Source organism: Saimiri boliviensis, chromosome 16 (genome assembly GCF_048565385.1).
Source record: "Saimiri boliviensis isolate mSaiBol1 chromosome 16, mSaiBol1.pri, whole genome shotgun sequence".
NCBI classification, from domain to species: domain Eukaryota; kingdom Metazoa; phylum Chordata; class Mammalia; order Primates; family Cebidae; genus Saimiri; species Saimiri boliviensis.
The window spans coordinates 63,142,980-63,163,616 of NC_133464.1; the positions used below are offsets into that span (position 1 = coordinate 63,142,980).

The window sequence follows — 20,637 nt, forward strand, 5'->3', positions numbered from 1 at the left end:
CACTTCACTTGTCTCCGTTCCAGTTTATTCTTAAAAGGTGTTATGTACCACATTCCATGGGCATGGGGTGACCATATAACTCACCTAAATTATGCTGAGCTAAAAGGGGATGCTATTATTAATTAGGCCAGGATGAGAGTTATAGACACAGTCTGTCCCCAGTAAACCTGGATTTAGAATTGTGCCACTGATAAGCATCCTAAGAGCACCTCCTGTGATGTTCCCAGGGACCTATTATGTTCTCTAAGGAAAAGAGTGTTGCACAGACTTATGTTCGCAAGCCAGAGTCTTTTATCCAAAGGTGATGGGGCTCATCCAATCCAATCTACCATGCAGTGTTAAAAGATTACAGACAGACTGCCCAAGGAGAGAAAGGGTCTCACACAGAAACACAAGGAAGCACATACACGGAAACTATGGAACCACTTGAGAAAGACCAAGGCTGCCTGATTCTGAAAGCACTTAGCGGAGTTATACTGTCTTTGTCACTCACCCTCCTAAGAGGCAGGCATTAGGGACTCTATCAGGACCCATTATCTCAGAACTCCCAGGGTGCAAATTTCCTATGGAGATACCAAGTCTTCATTAACACACTGATTCCAAGGACTTAGCCTGTGCAGGGGAAGCAGGTGCAAGTCTTCACAGCTGCTAACTGAATTGTATAAAATACATCAGATTTAGGCACATTTGGACTTAGAAAGTTAAGGCACAGCACCTTTTACAGTACCGTATAGATGCAGGAAAGTAATCATTGTAAATTCCTGAACAAAGCACAGCTGAGAGTTGATTACAAGCCCATAACCGATGGGATGACTGTTACAACTAAAATTAACTTGGATTTATCCAGGCTTTCTAAAAAACCAGGGGGGAAAAAAACACAAAATTGCCTTAAATTGCAGGCAGAGTTTATCATCTGTACCTCCAAGGGAACTGCACAGAGAGATCTATTTGCCCTCAATTGCTCAGATGCCTTTAAGTTGGATGTGATTTGCATGCACTCAAAGCAATTTGTTTTTCAGCAATAATCTTCTGCTGCCCTATTTCATATATAAAATTGTAGACGTGATTAATTTCTAGAAAGATCTTTATTACAAAATAAAACATATCTTATATGTCAAATTGATGATTCTTATTACATAATACAACAGTCTTTAGAACGTAAACATTTGTATTCTATAGGTAATTTTCTAGAAAGTAAACTTGGTCTCTCGCTCAATAAAATTCATTTATTTCTCATTGGAGGGAAAAGGTAGTAAAATATCAGTAAACTGTTCAATTAGGTCGTGTGTTACAAAGTCCAACAAGAAACGTTTGTAACAAAACTGAAAACCTAAATGTGTATCTACATTTTTTAATAACAGACAACTTGAAGAATTTTTAAAATGAATAATTGTGACTTGCTTTAAAACACAATTCTTAGAAATGGAGCTGATAGCTGGCCATCACAAACAAGTGAGGATTACTGGAACTCCCCATGCATATACCTGGGTCCTCTGTGCTCACTTTCAGATCAGTGGGGGACATCACATTAATCAGGAATCTGGGTCCTACTTGGGGATGAACTCTAAAATCTCTGTGTCACCCCAAGGACCATCTGTGAAAATGCCATAGGCGTGATTCTCATCTGCAAAACCTCCTTCTCTGGCTTCTTCCTCCAGCTCTAAAGATTCAGTGACACTAAGATAGAGGAGGATCCTACAATACTTCAACAACTGTTCGGGTTCCAACTTCGGCTCTGTCTTTACTGGCTTGCCAATGTACTCTAACTGCCTAACTTAGGATAAGTGCCCTTCTCAGTAACAGTGATACTCCCGACCTCGCAAGGGTGCTCTGAGAACTGAATGAGGAACATTCTGACAGACCCTGGACCCAGACAGGAGTCTGCCTTCACACACATTATTCCCCCTTCCAAGTTACCATATCAGTATCCTCAGGGAGATGTTGAAGCTATCACAAGGTTCTTAGTGAAATAACTTCTGACCGAAGCTTAAAATAAATGCTGGATGACAGCAAAACAGTGAGAAAAAAAAAAAAAAAAAAGATAACCGAATCCACATACTTATTCCTAAAGCTCAGCCTCCTAGCAGCCATTTCCTCTCTTCTCGGAGAGGTGTTTGATATACATCTTCAGAGTATGAAAAGAAGATGAAATTATTCACAAATTGTTTTTTGCCAAGAACATGAAGAGATGGTCAATGTTTTCCATTGTTTTTTTTTTTTAACCTTGGAAGCACTTCTAAATCAATGACAAGACTTCCGCAGAGGCTGAAGACAGGTACCCCAGGCCCTCCTCTGAGGCCCCAGCCCCCACTTCCCCACCCCTCCAATCCAGAGGCCAAAACAACAGCTGGCCTGGCACCCTTCCCCTGAATACACAACGTGCCACGGGAATAGGGTTCCCCATTCTCTACTGTGAGAATCCCGAACGCACTCTTCTCTGTCCAAGTCAGTACCCTCAGGACTCCTCTGTCCCAGTAGAAATTATTATTATTATTTTATTTATGTATTTATTTTTGGAGACAGAGTCTCATTCTGTCACTCAGGCTGGAATGCAATGGCATGATCTCAGCTCGCTGCAACCTCTGCCTCCCGGGTCCAAGCAATTATCTTGCCTCAGCCTCCTGGGTAGCTGGAATTACAGGCACCTGCCACCACACCCGGCTAATTTTTGTATTTTTAGTAGAGACAGGTTTTCACCATGTTGGTCAGGCTGGTCTCAAACTCCCAACCTCAGGTGATCCATCCTCCTCAGCCTCCCAAAGTGCCAGGATTATAGGCACGAGCTACCGCACCTGGCCCCAGTAGAAATTAAATCAGACTTAAGAACACCATTAAATCAAGGATTAAAAACAGCATGAAAACTCAGAAGATACAGTCTTGTCTCAACTGCTGACTAGCAGCATAACCCAAGGAAAGTCATTTCATCATCCAGCCTGCTTCCTCCCATGCAATATGGACTAATGAATACCACCTACACTACCATCCTCCCAAGACCGCCAACAGGATGTAAATAACATTTATACACACTGAGCGCATGTACACCCAAGCTTCCTGGATATTCATGCTATTTTATTAATGTCGCGGTGTTTCTAGGCATTCGGTCTTTCTGTGCCCTATCACATTGAATCTCTTTTCTAAAGAATAATAATTGCAAAATCAGTGCCAGGCATTGACCTAAACACTTGACATATTTATTCATTTGTTCCTCACAACAATTCTGTAATTATTATCCCCATTTTATGACGAGGAAACTGAGATTCAGGGAAGTGAAGTAACAGCCACGTCCCGGCAGAGCGGAGACAAGAACGCAGCCAGTTCGCGCTTTAGCCTCTATGCTAATGACAGGCTGACAGCTTCCAATTATTTGCTTGACTAAAGAAGACTATGTCACATAGCCCCATGGAAATTAAGGACAGAAAATGACAGGTTTTCTACTAGTCACTCACCCTTTGCCAGACCTGAGCCCTGCTCCCGTACTATCTACTACCCCATGAATCAATACAACCACCCAAGGGGTAAAGAGCATTTTCCCTTTTAACAAAGTATAAACCTGATGTTCAAGTTTCTACTAAGTTCACTGACTTGCCTCCAATTCCAAAATTAATAAGTTCAGGAGAGAATATAGAAGAAATATAAAAATTAAATAGAGAAGTGTCTAAATTCCTGCACGCCTCCCTCAGGTGGGTGGCTCCCAGGCCCACTCCTCCCCATCCCAGTGGCCTTCCTGAGGACCAAGTGGACCCCTGACTCAGGCCAATCCTTGTTCCCCAGAGGCTGAGCTCCCTGACCAAGGGGCCTGGGAGAGCTGTGGGGAACCTCCGACCCCTGGCTGGAATGGCCAGAGGGGAGAGAATTATTTTCAAAAGGCAGAAGCCTCATTCACAGCCTGATGCCAAGTTCTCTAGATTCGAGATTTCATGTCGGAAGTGGGATTGCATTTTTCGAAGGAAACAGTAAGAGACCACCACTACCAGGAAGGCCCATGTCTGCTAGGGTTAAACAGGCCTCTGTGGTTTCACAAGTGACTACCTTGTTTTTATAGGAAAATGCATTCCAAGTTCTGAAACAGAGCCTTGCTAGGAAAGGCTGATGGCCCCCAGTTGTGATTGGGGTCCTCCCAGCACGCCCACTTAGTACATGGAATCCGGTTGACAAGAGGCTGTGCATGTCTCCCAAACCACACGCAGTCAAATCCTACACTAGTAAGTCTCCTCTGCAGCTGCCGTCAGTTTGATCTTATTCTCCCCAGCTTTAGACCATCTGTTATTAAAGGTTTCACGGCGCTTTTTGTTCTGTGGGAGGCCCACAACCTGGCTGGTTTAGGTGGGTTGAACCTGAAAACCTTATTGAGGGAAGACCTTCCCTTCATCCCAATGTCACCTCCTGGCTCCACAGAAACAGCCCTTTGATGTGAGGCTGTGAGACTCTACCCTGGCTCTGGCACCTACTGCCACGCTCGGCCAAATGATTCTACTCTCTGGGGCTTGGTGTCCTCAGCAGTTAAATGAGGGAGAGATATGAATGGATGGTTTTTACATTTCTAATCTCCCTCTTCAGGTTGCAATAGAAAGGCATTGCTCTGAGTTATCCAGCCCCTACTCTGGTTAAAACAGAACATGTAGCAAGCATTAAATGAGGTGAAACATCTATTACATACATTTAATGTACATATTTGCATAGAAAGCACTTGGAGCAATACCTGACACAGAAAACCTGCTTGCTAATGTTAGCTGTTGTTATTATAACCAATGTCCTCACGACAACTCCACTAGGTACATTCTATTATTATCCCCATTTGACAGGTGAGGAAACTGAGTGTAGGGTTTAAGTCATCTGGCCAAAGTGACACAGTTTATAAGCGACAAAGCCAAAATTTGAACCCAGGTCTTCAAGCATTTTTAATCACTCAGCTGTACTTTTAAAAAAAGAAGAAAAAGAAAGGCCATTTGGCTCAGGGCTGAAAGGCTTTAGTGAAATAACACTTGTTAATCAGTGTACTATATATGTAAGGGACTTTCAAATACATAATTTCTTTAGTCCTCATTCAACTCAAACTAGGTGGAACTATGCCTTTATATTTTTAGCTATGCTCCTTACATGACAAATTCTCAAAAGATGTTGATTAGTGTTTCACTGGCTAGTCTCAAGGAATATTGGATATTATAAAACACCTGTCCATCTCCCTTAGAATTCACTATAACTCATTTGATTTTAGATGTAACATTGCTTACCAAACACTTGCAAGTGTTGGGGAGAAGTGACCCCATCTTAGCTAAGAAAAAGTGTGACTCTAGGTACTCACCAACCACCAAAGATCCTAAATCGATGAGAGACAGAGGAGGGCCCAGGCAAGCCAGAGTCATCCATTCGTAAGGTACATGTGGCCCCTTCCCTTCTTTACAGCACATCCAAGGGCTCAGGAGCATTGTGTGGACTCTCACCATGGGCTCAGGCGTAGCTAGTGAGTGCAGGGCTAGACTCCAAGTACAGGATGGTTATGAAACAGGCCTGTCCCGGGCCTCCTGCAAGGGCAGCATTGAGGGCAGCCTCACACAAGTCCAAGGTCAATGTACACGGGCTGGGGGAGGAACAGCAGCTACCAGCGACAGCTGGGGTGAGTCGGTGGGTGTTATGGGCTGAATTTTAACCCCCAAAAATCATGCAAGCACTAACCCCCAGCACCTCAGAATGTGACTGTATTTAGAGACAAAGTCTTTAAAGAAGTAATAAAGATTACATGAGGTCCTATGGGTAGGTCCCGATCCAATCTGACTGATGTCCTCATGAGAAAACTGGGGCTCAGGAAGGGACAGCAGGGATATGTGCACAAAAAGAAATGGCCTGTGAAGACCGAGGATGACAACCTCCACCTGGAAGCCAAGAGGGAGGCCTCAGGAAAACCAAACCTGCCGATCCCTTGATCTTGGACTTCCAGCCTCCAGAGCTGTGGCAAAATCAGTTTCTGTTGCCTAAGCTACCCAGTCTGAAGAATCTGTCACGGCGCCCCTAGCAGACCAATACAGTGGATGATGCTGAGAAGTAAAAAGATGCTGTGTGAGAAAAATCAGGTCAGTACCAGGAAAATCTGAGCAGATCAGCAAACTACGCACAAGTAGAGGATAGCTTCAGGTTAGATCCAAGATAATGGATGAAAAATGCAGAGACCAACAGTAGGAAAGAGGAATGGGGACAGCCCATCAATGTTTTTCTAGCATTTTCTGTACTGGGCATGGAAGACATACAAAAATCTGGAAAAGTCCTGTCTAGCCAAATCTCACAGGCCAGTAAAGAAGCAAAAAGCTTAAACACGGGGAAAGTATCAGAGGAAGGCAATAAAACAAAACATGCCGTAAGAAAATAATGCAAAGATGCCTTAAGGTCCTGTATGATTCAGTGCTGAGATCTGCAAGAACCGGCTGAGAGGGAGGCTGTTTGTTTTGAGCAGGCTTGGGGCCCAGATGAAATGAGAGTGGGGTCAGTAGAATCCTCCAGAGCGGGGAGGAGAAGAGGCATGAGGTAAATGACTTGGAAAAGCAAAATGAAGGCAATCTAGAAGAAGGGCATGCCAGGCAGCACATGTGTTGATGGTGCTGCCTTTGAATTGCCACCATTGCCTGCAGAGATAAAGTGAGTTAAATCAGAGCTAAGCTGACCGAACCAGGTCAGAAATACTGATGCTACTCCTCACGCTGTATGACATAAACATCAAAAATATGGAAGAATAACAGGAATACATCATGTGGCAAAGCTATACATACCACACTGCAGGGGTCAGCTGTCAAAAGCAAGTCCACGTGAGAAGCCAGAAGATTAGAAAAACTAAGATGGGGGCCGCTTTCTGCCCATTTGGCGAGAACAGTGAAGAGGAAATTCAAGACACACTGAGTTAGAGGACCCTGGTGCCGTTTCATCCCACACCCGTGTTAGGTCCTCCTTCAACAGAGGGTCTGAGGGGAAAAAGCAAACAGCAGAAGAAAGAGAAACAAACATCTAGGAAGATCCCAAAATCGAACAACCTCCCCCTTGACTTCAACATATTCCGTAAGAATTTCAGGCATAGTCAGTTGAGCTGCCTTGGTATCAGCATCATATCAACACAGAAGCAATAATTTCTTATCGAGCAAAAAAAAAGAAGTATTTCTGTTATGCAAATCAAACACATTGTTCCTCTCTCATTTTTTCCCCCAGCTGTATCCTCTTGTATGGCCACTGAAGGAGGATGCAGTTAGGAAAAACAATGAACAGAAATCTGACTACGAAGACATTTCCTTTCTACTGTGTGGCTGGGGTGGGCAAGGGAAGCCAAATTCTCACAGTTCATCAACTTTCTATTCAGGTACACAATCTCACTTTATTTTGGAATTACTTTATGGGAGGAGATGGTTTCTAAATATACTATTTCTTACTGCAGAATATGAAAGCAATAGCACTAAACTCTTAAATTAGGATGAAGACTAGCACAGGTGTATTTCACGTTTGAGTCTGTATTAATATGCCTAGTTTTCCTAAATTAAGTCTTACTTAGAATCCTGACCTTTCTTTTCTTTTTTTTCTTTTCTTACTATCTGAAATATCATGGCAAAATTCTGTTGTAAAAAAGAAAAAAAAAAACTTCCATGCAACAAAAGAACAGTAGCAAGTAGCAATAACAGAAACTAGGTTTCCCATGAGTGAGGCATTAAAAAAGATATTCACTATGGAAACATAGTTGGGTTTTGTGCCTTACATCCTTAAAACATTTATAATAGATTATAATCTTATAACTTGAAATAATCACTGCAATTAACACCAAATTATCTTAATTTCAACAGCTGACACAATCACTGAAAGAGTTCACAAACTGGTAGAATTGCCAAATCTAAGCCCAGGCCAATAGCCAAGACGGAAGTTCAATTTTCCAAAAAGCCCAAGAAATCCTGAAAAGTAGCCTCACAAAACAGGTTTTTCTGAGGCGCGGACAGAAATTCAAGTTACATGGCATGACTGTCAAACCCATAACCACCTTACATGGAGTTAATAGCATTTCTATTATTTGAATTACCAAGACTTTGAAAAAGCACATGTAATACAACACCTGAAGGGAAATTACCGGGAGATGTTAGGAGTAAGTAAATGCTGCCCGGCTTAGAAATAAGTCATATATGTATATGTATATATATATGTATATATATGTATATGTATATGTAAAGAGAGAGACTTTATATGTACATAGACTTTATACACACAAACATACACACACACACACACACACACACGTATCTATATATGGGAACAGAAACACATACACAAAAGAGGGAAATCGCTTTTGTTTAAACCAGCAGTAATGGAGTTGAATCATATAACAGGAGAAGTCTATGTACATATACCAGATGGACAGCATAGGCAAAAGGAATATGACTTCTGAATTGATCAACATCAAACATGGATTTCAAAAGGTATTTACCCTTTAAATGTTTATTCCAAAGAATTATTAAGCCATGCCATGGGAAATTTCAGTTCATTACAGCAACATACACACAAAAGAGTCTTAGTCAATAATTTAAATAAAAATGTTTCAATAACAGGGTGTGCTAAGTTGTGACCTAATATCAAACACCCACCAAAAATCAAATCAGATGTTTCAGTGACTGACAAACTCGCCAGGAGAGTCATTTCAGTGATGAAGGTCAAACCTTGGGCTGTTCCTATATAAACTGGCACAGATCAAAAATTCCCAGAGGTTCCCTGGCCTATAATTGTATGCTATTATTCTAGAAGCATGATTAGTATGTTCTTGCCTTTTCAAGAAAGCATCCTGTAATGCAAACAATGAGAAGAGCATGTAGGTTTGTGGAGACTGTTTTTGCCATATACCACAGACATGTAGAAGAGCACATCTAGAAGTGATTCAGAACCACTAGAGATAATTGTCTCTGTTGTTCTAAAGTTAGAATTTATCTACACCTTAATAGGAAAAAAAACAGTAATAGGAAAGAAAAGGATATGAATCATAGTTGATGAATGGAGGAGTATTTAGAATACGTATAATAAACAAAGGCATTTATCTGATAGTAACTACCGCAAAAAGCAACAGGTATCTTTAAAAAAAACTACTAAATTTAATTCAATAGCAGAATGATAATTCAAAACTGCTGTAACTATAAAAGAACATATATTTTAAGGAAACACGTGATTTCAAAAATTTTATTCTATTTATAGTGAAACATATTAATGGATTATAAAACAAGGTAAGTTGTTGAAAATGACTAGACTTTATCAAGTCTTCTGTGAATTCCAGTGACTAAAGAGTGCTAACATCCTAAGGTCTCCATCGCTACAGGATGGGAGTAGGGTGGTGGAAGTCAGTCTTCAGGGGACAAACCCACCCACAAATCTCAGAGAAGATCCTTTGAATCTGTACAGACATTTGAGAGAGCCTGCTCACACAGAGCTAGGGTGTTATTCCCACAGGCTGACCAACCTCAGGCTTCAGCCATTTCCAGAGTCCTCAATTAAAGGGTCAGAAGAGCCCTGTAGCCTTTACTCCATTATAAGGTAGGAGTGAGGAAGGAGAATATGACCAGAAGGACAGGCTTAAATGTCCTCTCTGCTTCTTTTATTCACAGAATCTTAGACTGTCAGTTTCTTTTGTTTGTGACAGTCTCGCTCTGTCACCCAGGCTGGAGTGCATTGGCATGATCTCGGTTCACCGCAACCTCCACCTCCCAGGTTCAAGCCATTCTCGTGCCTCAGCCTCCGGGGTAACTGGGATTATAGGCACAAGCCACCACACCCCGCTACTTTTTTTTTTATTTTTGTAGACGCAGGGCTTCGCTATGTTGGCCAAGCTGGTCTTGAACTCCTGGCCTCAGGTGATCCACCCACGTTAGCCTCCCAAAGTGCTGGGAGTACAGGCATGAGTGACAACTATCAGGTTCTTACTCCACATCTTGGAATCATCCTTCCAACCACAGAATATTCATAGGTACTTCTATCTAAATCCTAGCCATCCCACAGAACCTGATCCAAATCCTGCCTTTGCTATCAAAGTCTTTCCTAAGCAGCCTCATAAAAATGACCTTTTCCTCTGAATTCTACACACAGTGTCCATCACTGCTCCTCGGCACCTCACCTTGACCAGCCCTGGGCCTCAGCAGCTTCCTGGACCTGCTACTAAGCGTCTCATGGATTCCTGTCTTGTCTCATACTTGGCATCTCCTGCAGAACTCTGCCCTCACACATAAATGGGCGTTTTTAATGGTGCACTTCTATATTCTTCCCTGGGTAACCTCTTCATTTCCCATATAGTCTTCTTGGTGTTGTTGTTGTTGTTGTTGTTGTTGTTGTTGTTAAGACAGGGTCTTACTTTGTCACTTAGGCTGGAGTGCAGTGGCGCAGTCATGGCTCTCACTGTAGCCTGAACCTACAGGCTTCCCACCTTAGCCTTCCATATAGCTGGAACTACAGGCATGCGCCCCCACACTCGGCTATTTTTTTATTTATTTGAGATGGAGTCTCCCTCTGTCACCCAGGCTGGCGTGCAGTGGTGCGACCTCAGCTCACTGCAACCTCCGCCTCCCGGATTCAAGTGATTCTCCTGCCTCAGCCTCCTGAATAGCTGGGATTACAGGCACCTGCCACCACGCCCAGCTAATTTTTGGATTTTTAGTAGAGATGGGGTTCCACCATGTTGGTCAGACTGGTCTCAAACTCCTGACCTCAAGTGATCCACCTCCTCAGTCTCCCAAAGTGCTGTAATTACAGTTGTGAGCCATAGCGCCCAGCCTAATTTTTAATTTTTTGTAGAGACAGGGTCTGGTCTCAAATTCCCAGGATCAAGTGGTCCTTCCACCTACGCCTCCCAATGTGCTGGGATTACAGGTGTGAGCCACAGCGCCTGGCCCAGTCTTTCCTGCTTAGAGCGAACTCAAAAAGATACTGACAATGGAACATTCCACCTTCTCCTTAACAAGACTAACTTTCAGCAAGTGTTCTGCCTGTCAAGTCCAAGGGCTTCTGTTTTTATTTTCTAGAACCTCCTGCAATCAGCCTGAGGCAGACACTTTCTTCCTCCTCTTTTCAATTCACTTCTAATTGTAAAAATACCTCTTTGAACTTTTTCATCCAAAATGACACTACTTAATAAATCGGCACCAAAAACATTCGCTTTACTCATATGCAAATGTGTGTACTTCTTTCTCTTTGGCCCAAATTTATGCTTCAAATTATATGTATTACTAGTCATCATTTATGCTGTTGCCACAAGCCACCTCAAGTCAATACAAAGCAGTCTGTGTATTTATAAAACAAATATATTGTATCCTAAAATTCATCCTACTTATCCTGCTAAATCGATTTCTTCATGTATCTCGCCATTCTCAAACTAGAATGAACTCCGTAAGAAGGGATACGGGGATTCTCTTTTGGTCACCACCGTGTCCCCAGTGCCTAGATCAGTGGCCAGCACCTAGTGGGGCTCAGTACATTCTGGTGGAATCAATGCTGGTTGAATGAATTTCCAGAAAGCCTCCCAGATTCCACCTCCCAACCCCTTCCCTCTGCTTGATGAGAATATGGTCAAAAACATGAATTAATGTGAGGCTGTCAGAGTTCCAATCATTGGCTGGCCATCTCAGTAGAGGTATAATCTTCAGCACATTGCCTGACTTGTCTCTGTCTCAATCTTCCCATGTGTGAATGAGGGTATGACTGGGCTTCCAGTAGAGACTGAGTGAGATCATGAAGATAATGCATACTGAAGCACACGCAGGACTGAAGGTGGCTCTTCCGTTCTGCCCCTCTCGATCAGGGACACCTGTGTCACTGTGCCTGCATGGATCAGTTTTTCTTTGCCGGTTTCATCTATTAAAAGACTAGACTCTAACAACAAAACTTATTTTGATTCAAATATAAGTAAATTACTAGACTCAAAATGAGAACCTGAATTCTTTCCTATCAATCAAGTATACTCACTTGAGTGACAGCTTAGACGTCTATTCTATGTTTATTTGTTTACATCTTGGTTTTCAACTCTGTTCAGACAGGCTACATAGCCCAGGACTGCAGTTCTGCACAGGTGGCTGCCAGAAGCCTGGCTTTTTACAAGGTGTAAACCAAATGGCCTGTGTTATATAGCAAAACAGTGAGAAAAAGCTTGCTCTACCACTGCCTGTCTTAGAAAATGTATGGGAAAAAAAAATGCACTTTGCCTCTTAGGCCTTTAAGGATCTTCACATGCCATTCTGATTTTAAGAGACATTCTTAAACTAAACATGAGTCAAGGAGAAACCACTATCTTTATTATATATGTTACTACTCAAACTTTCAACTCTACTAGAACTCTGACATGTAGGGTGTCTCGATACTGTGCACACTGGAGGTAACTTTAACTCTTTATTTTGCTTTTTGGTCTTTCAAATGTGAAACCATGCTCAGTTAAATATATCTTTAGCACAAAGAATACACGTGGTTTACACCTAGCTTTTGTCCTCAGGCAAAGACATTTTGCAGAAGCAAATATTTAACACATTTGGGTATTCTAATTTCATGTAAAGTAACTAGCTACAATGAATACTTTTCTGATGGGGTTGGTTTCAGTTTCTACGAACATAGGTTATATCCCTCCACTCCTCCTCCCCCAAATAATATTGTATTTTTGGATGAGGAATTAACATAAAGTCTCTGAATTTTAACCAGTTAGATTTTCCTGAGCATAATGCATGTGCAAGTGAGCTCATAATTAAAAACCTGCAAACCTCACAACTTAAGCTTGCCATAAACAAGCCAAGGGGAGAAAAAGAACACTTAGCATCCACTTCACATGGCGAGGTGTTAGCTAAAAGATGTGGTGCCTGCTTTCAAAAGCACTGGTCTCAAAGAAATGCCAACACGGCAGACACATCAAGTTCACCTAACTTTGTAAATAATCCTTAGCATAACTGAAGTAGAACTATGAAGCCCCCTTACGGAACTGCACAAACATATTATTATTGGTCATTGCCAGCTCTATTTTCTGCAGCTATATCCAACCATTGCACAGCTAGCTCATGCTACACTCTATGGCAGAATGAAAGCAAAATTTAGCATATTTTTTAAAGTTAATGGTTCAGGCAATTCTTGGAATAACTTCCACTTAAGAAATTGTAAGTAAGAGGTCTTACTGAAAGAGACTCCCCAGCTGTTGACAGCTCAGCTTTGGAAATTCCCTCTTTTTTGCCCATTCCTGACTATCCCTAAATCCAAATTACAAAGTTTAATGACCCTGGAGAGCCATCTTTGCCTCCAGTGAACTCAGAATTCTATCTAAATATTCATTAAGGCTCTAGATAAATGTTTATTGAAATAAAGGGGGGAAAAGACACTGGAAAACCTAGCCTCCAACAGCCCACTGCCTGCTCCCTTGCCCACTACAAGATTAAACTGGGTGCTCCTGTACTGAGGGTCAACCCATCCAAGACCCAGGGGGTCTAACCCTGGGTCCATGAGGCGATGACAGCCAAGAGGTCTGGGCAGCGACTCCGAAAGGGAGCACCCACTGCCCGGGGAAAAGTTGGGCGCCTGCTGTGACGCAAACCCTCCCCCAGGGAGCTGAACTGGGTGGTCAGAAACCAAGTCAGTACTGTACAGACCCTAAGGTCCCAAACCCATTCCACCACCCTCCTTCCTGTTTATAGATCCCGCTCCTGGAACTCCAACTACCAAAAAGAAAGCAGACGTTTTAGAAGTATGTAACACATGACGTAACTTGAAAAAGTTATGCTGCTTCTTGGCGCGAGTTACAACTTGCCGGGCTCACACAGGAAAACAGGCTCACGTTAATTACTTTGCTTTTAATATGCCATGCCGTCCTTTCCCGGGGCCCCCGCAAAGGCTGGGTAACTGAGAAGCAGCTGGCCTCGGTAGTAGGACCCGAACTGTGTGGGCGGTGAGCGAAAGGCACGCAAGGAAGGCAGCCGATTCGGATTCACTGACAGCCCGGCGGCTCTTTTCCCGCACAGGCGCAGGAAGAGGAAGAAGCCTGGGCACCTCGCGGGCGGCACCGAATTGCCCGATCGCTCGGCGACGTCGCGGAGGGGGCTCGCGGCACTGCGCCGATGCCCCTGGCTCGGCCGAGGGCGTGCCACCTTTGTCTGGGTTTCCCCACCAGGACGGGCGGCGCCTCGATGCAAAGACGGCTCGAACTGGTTGGAGGCGCAGACGCCGCTGTCCGCGCCCGAGTTCCCGGCCCCTTCAAGGGCCCCAGGAAGCCGACGCGGCCGCCTGAAACCTCCCACTTCCACGGCGCGCACGCGGCGCGCCTGCAGGTCCCAACCCCGCTGGTATTTCCCCAGCGCAGCAGCCACTGGGTGGGGAGCCGGAGCCCCAGCGCTCACCGCCGCAGAGGCCCGGCGCACCCCTGCCCTCCAGGCACTGCACCGCCGGGCGAGGCGGGGCCCCCGTGCCCTCTCCAGGGCCCGCTTCTTCCGTTCCCACGCGAGTCCCTTCTTCGGGAGACGACGGGCCGATGGACCGCCCCCCTCCCTCCGCCCTCCCAGCAAGACCAGATCTCCGACTGGTCACCGCGTTAGGGAACGCACGACAGACATCCAGACAGCCACCCCTGCCCGCCCCTCGGCCCTCTCACCTGCTTGCACCGTGTCCGAGAGGTCGTGTCCCGGGGCTGCGGTTCGGGGAAATTCCTTCAGTTTCCTGGCGCTCAGGTTCAGCCCCCCGGAGTTGACCGCCTCCTCAAGCGCGCGCTCCAGACCCCGGTTCAAGGGCAGGTTGAAGCTCCCGCTGCCGCCGCCGCCAACAGCCGCCCCGCCGCTGGCGCCGCTTCCTCCGTGGTGCTGGTGCTGGTGGTGGGGGTGGGGGGGGTGAGGATGATGAAGCGGGTGCAGAGTAGCTACCGAGAGGGCCGGGATGAAAGGTTGGGGTTCGCTTCCCGGCGTCGCCATCTTCTCCCGGGCCCCCCCACCCCGCCCCGCCGCTCCTGCGGGGGGGGTCGCAGCGTTCCCCGCGAGGGGAAAACGGCAGCTCGGGCTGAGTGCCGCAGTGCTCCACCGAAAGGCGCTGGAAAGAGAGGCGGAGGGTGTGGGCAGGCGCGTAGAATGGGGGGCGGGCAGGGAGGCGGCCGTGGCAGCTCGGTCTTGAAGGTTTCCTGTCCCCGGGAAGCTAAGGACTGCGGCGGCGGCGGCGGCGGCGGCGGCGGTTGCGCGCATGTGTCTCCTCCCGCCCCTGCGCCCTCCTCCCGGCGGTTCTGCCCTCCTCCGCGGTCTGCTCTCTCCTCCTCCTTCCCCCGCGCAATCTAGCCCGCCCGAGCCTTCCTCCGCGCCTGTTCCGCCGGTCCCCGCCGCCCTGCCGCGATCCGCACCGCAATCGGGGCACACGGCGGGGCTGGACGCCTGCTGGGGGCAACTCAGATAGACGCCCAACCTCTCTCTGGGCGTCCCTTTGCTGCCCAGGAGGATTTAGGGGCCGGAGGTTGCGGGGGTGGGGGGCTGACAACACGGATACAACGGCGGGAGGCAATGAATGGGATTTGAAGTACATTGAGGTCTGGGGAAGGAGAGGGTTCTCTCAGTTCTGCGAGGTATTCTGGCTGTTCAACCCAGAGATTCCCAAGAGGCAGTTTTCACTATGGGGTCACTCAGCAGATGCCCCCTGGCATTTGGACGCTTACAATAACCAGGTGCTGGTTTAGGTAGTCTATGTAAATTATCTCATTAATCCAGGGACCCCAAGAGTGCAAAAATTGTCTCACTCAGTCTACAGAGGAAGTTAAGAATAAGAAACATACCTAAGTTCACCCCTGCAGTTAGAGGGGCGCTAGATTCGAGCTAGTGGCCCTCAGAATCTAGGGTTGCCCTCCTTCACAGTGTACCCCCGGGCCAGACGCCATCGCCAAGGTACGAATACGAGTGGGGCAGAGTGCTGAGCAGCAGAAGAAAGCTACAGACATAGGAAGGAAAAACTCAAAATGAGGGCATTTTTTATGGGAGACAGAAGACATTGTCATAGGAGAAAATGAGTGGCTGTGCCTCCGAATCGGGTGGTGCCAGGAGAGGTTAGAAAGCCAGCGACCCCAACCAGCAAATCAGCTGGTCGCGTCTGAGCTGAAAGAACCATCAAAGTGTCTTTGTGCTCTTCTTCTTGCCCCTGTGGGGCATGGAAACTGACATATCCTCTTGCAAGTGAATTCCCATTCTGCCATCAGCCACCCAGCGGCACCTAGGCCAATGCTGGCACGCCAGGGGCGACAAAAAACATCTGACACCCTAAGGGCAAGACCAGCTGAAAGGTTAATAAAGTACCACTTCTTTCCTGAAGTTAAAGCTTCGTGTCCAACTCTCCAGGGCCTTTATTTTTGCTCTCTTCGTAAAGCTTGATTGTCCCCTATGAGCGACTTGGCTTGGGGAAAATGAGTTTGGGGGACTCAAGCACGAAAGCAATGCAACCCTTGGAGTAGAGGAGCCGGTCTTTTCAGTGGTAATGCAGAAGTGTGATGGCCTAGGCAGCAGGCTGGAACTGGTGACTTCCTGGACTCGGCACTTAAGAATGGCATGATCTGTGTCACCAGCATTTGACTGCACACACAGCCGTCCTTAATTCCTAGGGGATTCTTGGCCCAGAGTAAAGCGCTCTCATCTGCTCGGAGGAGACACGCGCCACCTGCTGGTAACCTCCCGCAAACCCTCCCTCTCACGTGCCTTTCGCCGCAGCCTCCCAGGCTTTTAAAAACCAGGCTTCAAAATTCATAATAACGACAGTAATAATAAATGAAAGTATACTTCCATCACGAAAAAAGGAACCTGCCTTCTACTTTCCTCGAGGGAGAGGAAGACAGAAAAACAGAAACACAGAAAAAAAAATCCAATTTAAAAAAATCTTCGGCTGAAACCAGGTGGTAGTGTTTGTGATCAGAATATAGGGTATGACTCGGGATATCTTCTGGCTGACTGCAAATTTAGTTCAGACTAAGGGTCGTTGTGATGCATCATAGGAAGAATAATTTTTAAAAAAATACCACTAATTCTTCTTTAAAGAAAATAATGGATCGAATGTGAGTTCACGATTTGCTTTTTAACAAATGATCAGTCCCTCTGTTAGATTGACCTAGTCATTGTGGTTTGTTTACCCTTCTATAGTTTACTGAACTGTAAATTTCATGAAATAGGTACCTATTCATCTTTGCAATTCTCTTCCCATATCCCAGGATTGAGGGGAGTATTTTGTATATAATGAGTGCACAATGAATATTAGTAATCAAGTATTGCATAATAAACCATGTTTAACAGGTTTGCCACTTACTGATATGTCCTTTTTTATTTGTATAGATTTATGGAGTACTTGTTGATACATTTTTAAAGTGTCAGATGATTTCCCTGAATTAAGGAGTTTTTTTCTTAAAATGGAAGAGAGTACTTGACCCTTGAAATTGATCTTATTTCTAAATATTCAAGAAACTTGACAAGCCATTTCCCCTTGCTGTCTTGCTTCTTCACAATTTCTTCAAGAAGATGGACATCTCTCTTTAGTTTTATTTCCTGTTTACTTGTTCTGAAAACAGTACCCTTTTCCTATTAAGGGCAGGAGTCAGGCCCCTTTTTAAAAAATCCGCTGCCTAGAAGATTCAACAAATAATGTTGTCTGGATGAGCTATTTGATGCAACCAATAACATCAACATGAATTTCTCTGAAGATAAATAATATGATTCAGGATTTTTCTATGTGAATCAGCTGGTTGATGAAACAATGACCCTGACAAAATGAGAAAAAAATAGGACAATGTCCTAAGTTTTTCATAAACCTGAATGTATTCAATTTCAATAATTATATATAATTATGAGGCTGTGCCTTTACAATTTTTTTTTTCTGGTGAAAAAAAAAAACCAAAACAATGGTAACAATAAATTGTAGTGCATTTTAAGTATCCTTTTTCAAAAAGTAACGAAAGTAGGTTGCTAAAGTCAATTACCAATTATTTTAATGTTATTTATCTGTGAAATCAAAAACCTTGGAAACTACTGTACTTGCTGAGAGCCTTGTTTTTCTTAAAAGGGAGTTATTCATACGTAAGTCCAGTCACCTGCCTTCAAGGATTTTCTCAAGCTGTATATACTGTAATTTAATGTCATGCTTACATATCTTTGGGAGAGTGCTGGTTTGTTTGTTTCTTCATTCCTGCCTCAGTTTCTGTCTAGGTATTCTCATTCTAGAACTGACTATAAGTCTGAAAAGAAGATGTCTGCCTTTACTTTTTTTTTCCTTTTGAGATGGAGTCTCACTGTAACCTCCACCTCCCATGTTCAAGGGATTCTCCTGCCTCAGCCTCCCAAGTAGTTGGGACTACAGTTGCTCTGCACCACACCTGGTTAAATTGATTTTGTATTTTTAGTAGAGGCAGGGTTTTACCATGTTAAGCAGGCTGGTTTCAAACTCCTGACCTCAGGTGATCTGCCTGCCTCAGCCTCCCAAAGTGCTGGGATTACACACGTGAGCCACTGTGCCTGGCTCCTTTTCATTTTTTATTTATTTATTTATGAGACAGAGTCTTGCTCTGTTGCCCTGGCCGGAGTGCAATAGTGCTATCTTGGCTCACTGCAACCTCCGCCTCCCAGGTTCTAGCAATTCGCCTGTCTCAGCCTCCCAAGTAGCTGAAACGACAGGCACACACTACCACGCTCTGCTAATTTTTGTATTGTAGCAGAGACAGGATTTCGCCATATTGGCCAGGCCAATCTCAAACTCCTGACCCCAGGCAATCCACCTGCCTGGGCCTCCCGTAGTGCTGCGGTTACAGGCGTGAACCACTGCACGTTTTTAAATACTTCATAGCTGACTATTGTCCAGATTCAGGTGTTTTTTTTTTTTACCCTCTGTACCCCAAACTCCCCAACAAAAATTCTCAACCTCACACAGAGGCTCATGCTTCCTTCTCTTAGAACAAAGAAGCTACTAGTCTCTGGCAACCTTTTTTTCCTGTTCTGTCCCAGACTAAAGTGGAGTTCTGGCTCCTAGACCAGGGAGACTTTATTCAAGTACTCCTTTCTACAGCAGTTCCTGCAGAATAAAGAAACTACAGCATCTGTGCCTCAAGATAGGATTCTCAGAGAAGCTGGCTTCTTGACCTTCTCTGAATGACAATAGAGGAACAGTCTGTGATAAATGAATAATCTATACTTTAGACCTTGTTCTATCTTCATAAATATGTATACATGATCTTATGATAAAATACCAGTTTTTATTATGTGTGATGTTTACTGTTTTTAAATCAATGCTTTTAAAGAAATTATATATGAGAGAATATAACCGTGACATTCTGACCTTATGAGTGATAATAGGATTTTGAAAAAACCTATGAGGAAAATTTGGTTTGGACCACTGTAGATTGGAAGCTGATTGTAATGAAATGAATATTTTGGTAACTCAGGAATGGAAAACCAAACCTCCTATGTTCTCATTTATAAGTGGGAGCTAAGCTATGAGGATGAAAAGGTATAAGACTGATACAATGGCTAGGCATGGTGGCTCACGCTCGTAATCCCAGCACTTTGGGAGGCAGAAGTGGGCAGATCATCTGAGGTCAGGAGTTTGAGACCAGGCTGGCCAACATGGTGAGACCCTCTCTCTACTAAAAATACAAAAATTAGCCCGGTGTGACAGCGGGTGCCTGTAGTTCCAGCTTCTGTGGAGGGTGAGGCACAAGAATTGCTTGAACTGGGAAGATGAAGGTTGCAGTGAGCTGAGATCATGCCACTGCACTCCTGCCTGGGTGACAGAGTGAAACTGCATCTAAAAAAAGAAAAAAAAAAAAAGAATGATACCACAGACTTTGGGACTTGGAGGGAAGGGTGGGGAGTTGGCGAGAGATCAAGGACTCAGTGTAGTGTCCACTGCTTGGGTGACGGGTGCACCAGAATCTCAAGAGATCACCACTAAAGAACTGATTCAGGTACCCAAACACCACCTGTTCCCCAGAAACCTATTGAAATAAAAATAACAATAATAAAAGAATACTTTGGCTTAAGGAGGTTGAGATCTCCTTCAATAAGTTGTAAGGAGAAAAAGTCAGTGTGTAGGAGCAGACCCTCTGTTTCCTGTCAGAGGTTTAAGAGGCTTCCAGGTGAATTCACTGGAAAATAAGGCCCAAAGGGAATCAGCTAACAAGGCTTTAACTCAGGCGTCCCCAAACTACGGCCCGCGGGCCGCATGCGGCCCCCTGAGGCCATTTATCCGGCCTCCCGCAGCACTTCAGGAAGGGGCACCTCTTTCATTGGTGGTCAGTGAGAGGAGCACAGTATGTGGTGGCCCTCCAACGGTCTGAGGGACAGTGAACTGGCCCCCTGTGTAAAAAGTCCGAGGACGCCTGCTAACTTATAAAGAAATATATTTTTAAATACCCGGCTTTTAAAAAATGTGAATGTAAATGTTAGATAACAGATAATATTAGAAAATAGCTTTACTGTGACTGGCTCACCTAAATGTTTCACCCTTTCATTATATTATGTTATTGGTGTATAACATAGGCCTATTGTGTTATTGGCTTGTAATATGATGAATACGTGAATTATTTAGAGGAATCAGTTATTTGTTTATTAATATAGTCATGCCTCCTATTCTGACAATTACATTTTCAGATGACTTCCTTGTGTGAACATCGTAGAGTATACTTACAGG

At 44.6% G+C, this 20,637-nt stretch overlaps 1 protein-coding gene across 4 annotated transcripts in view; it reads right to left on the reverse strand.

The window, feature by feature from the left end:
• The window catches only part of LRCH1 (leucine rich repeats and calponin homology domain containing 1), a 219,495-nt gene extending 204,314 nt beyond the window's left edge, over positions 1–15,181 (reverse strand). The window contains exon 1 of one of the 4 annotated variants that reach the window (XM_010330056.3): positions 14,603–15,178. In XM_010330056.3, the coding sequence (XP_010328358.3) occupies positions 14,603–14,915 (313 nt within the window). In that variant the 5' untranslated portion in view covers positions 14,916–15,178. Of the gene's footprint in view, positions 1–14,602 lie in introns of all 4 variants that reach the window. The other 3 variants (XM_003942207.3, XM_003942209.3, XM_003942208.3) reach the window with 3 other exon arrangements.
• Positions 15,182–20,637: the final 5,456 nt, after the last annotated feature.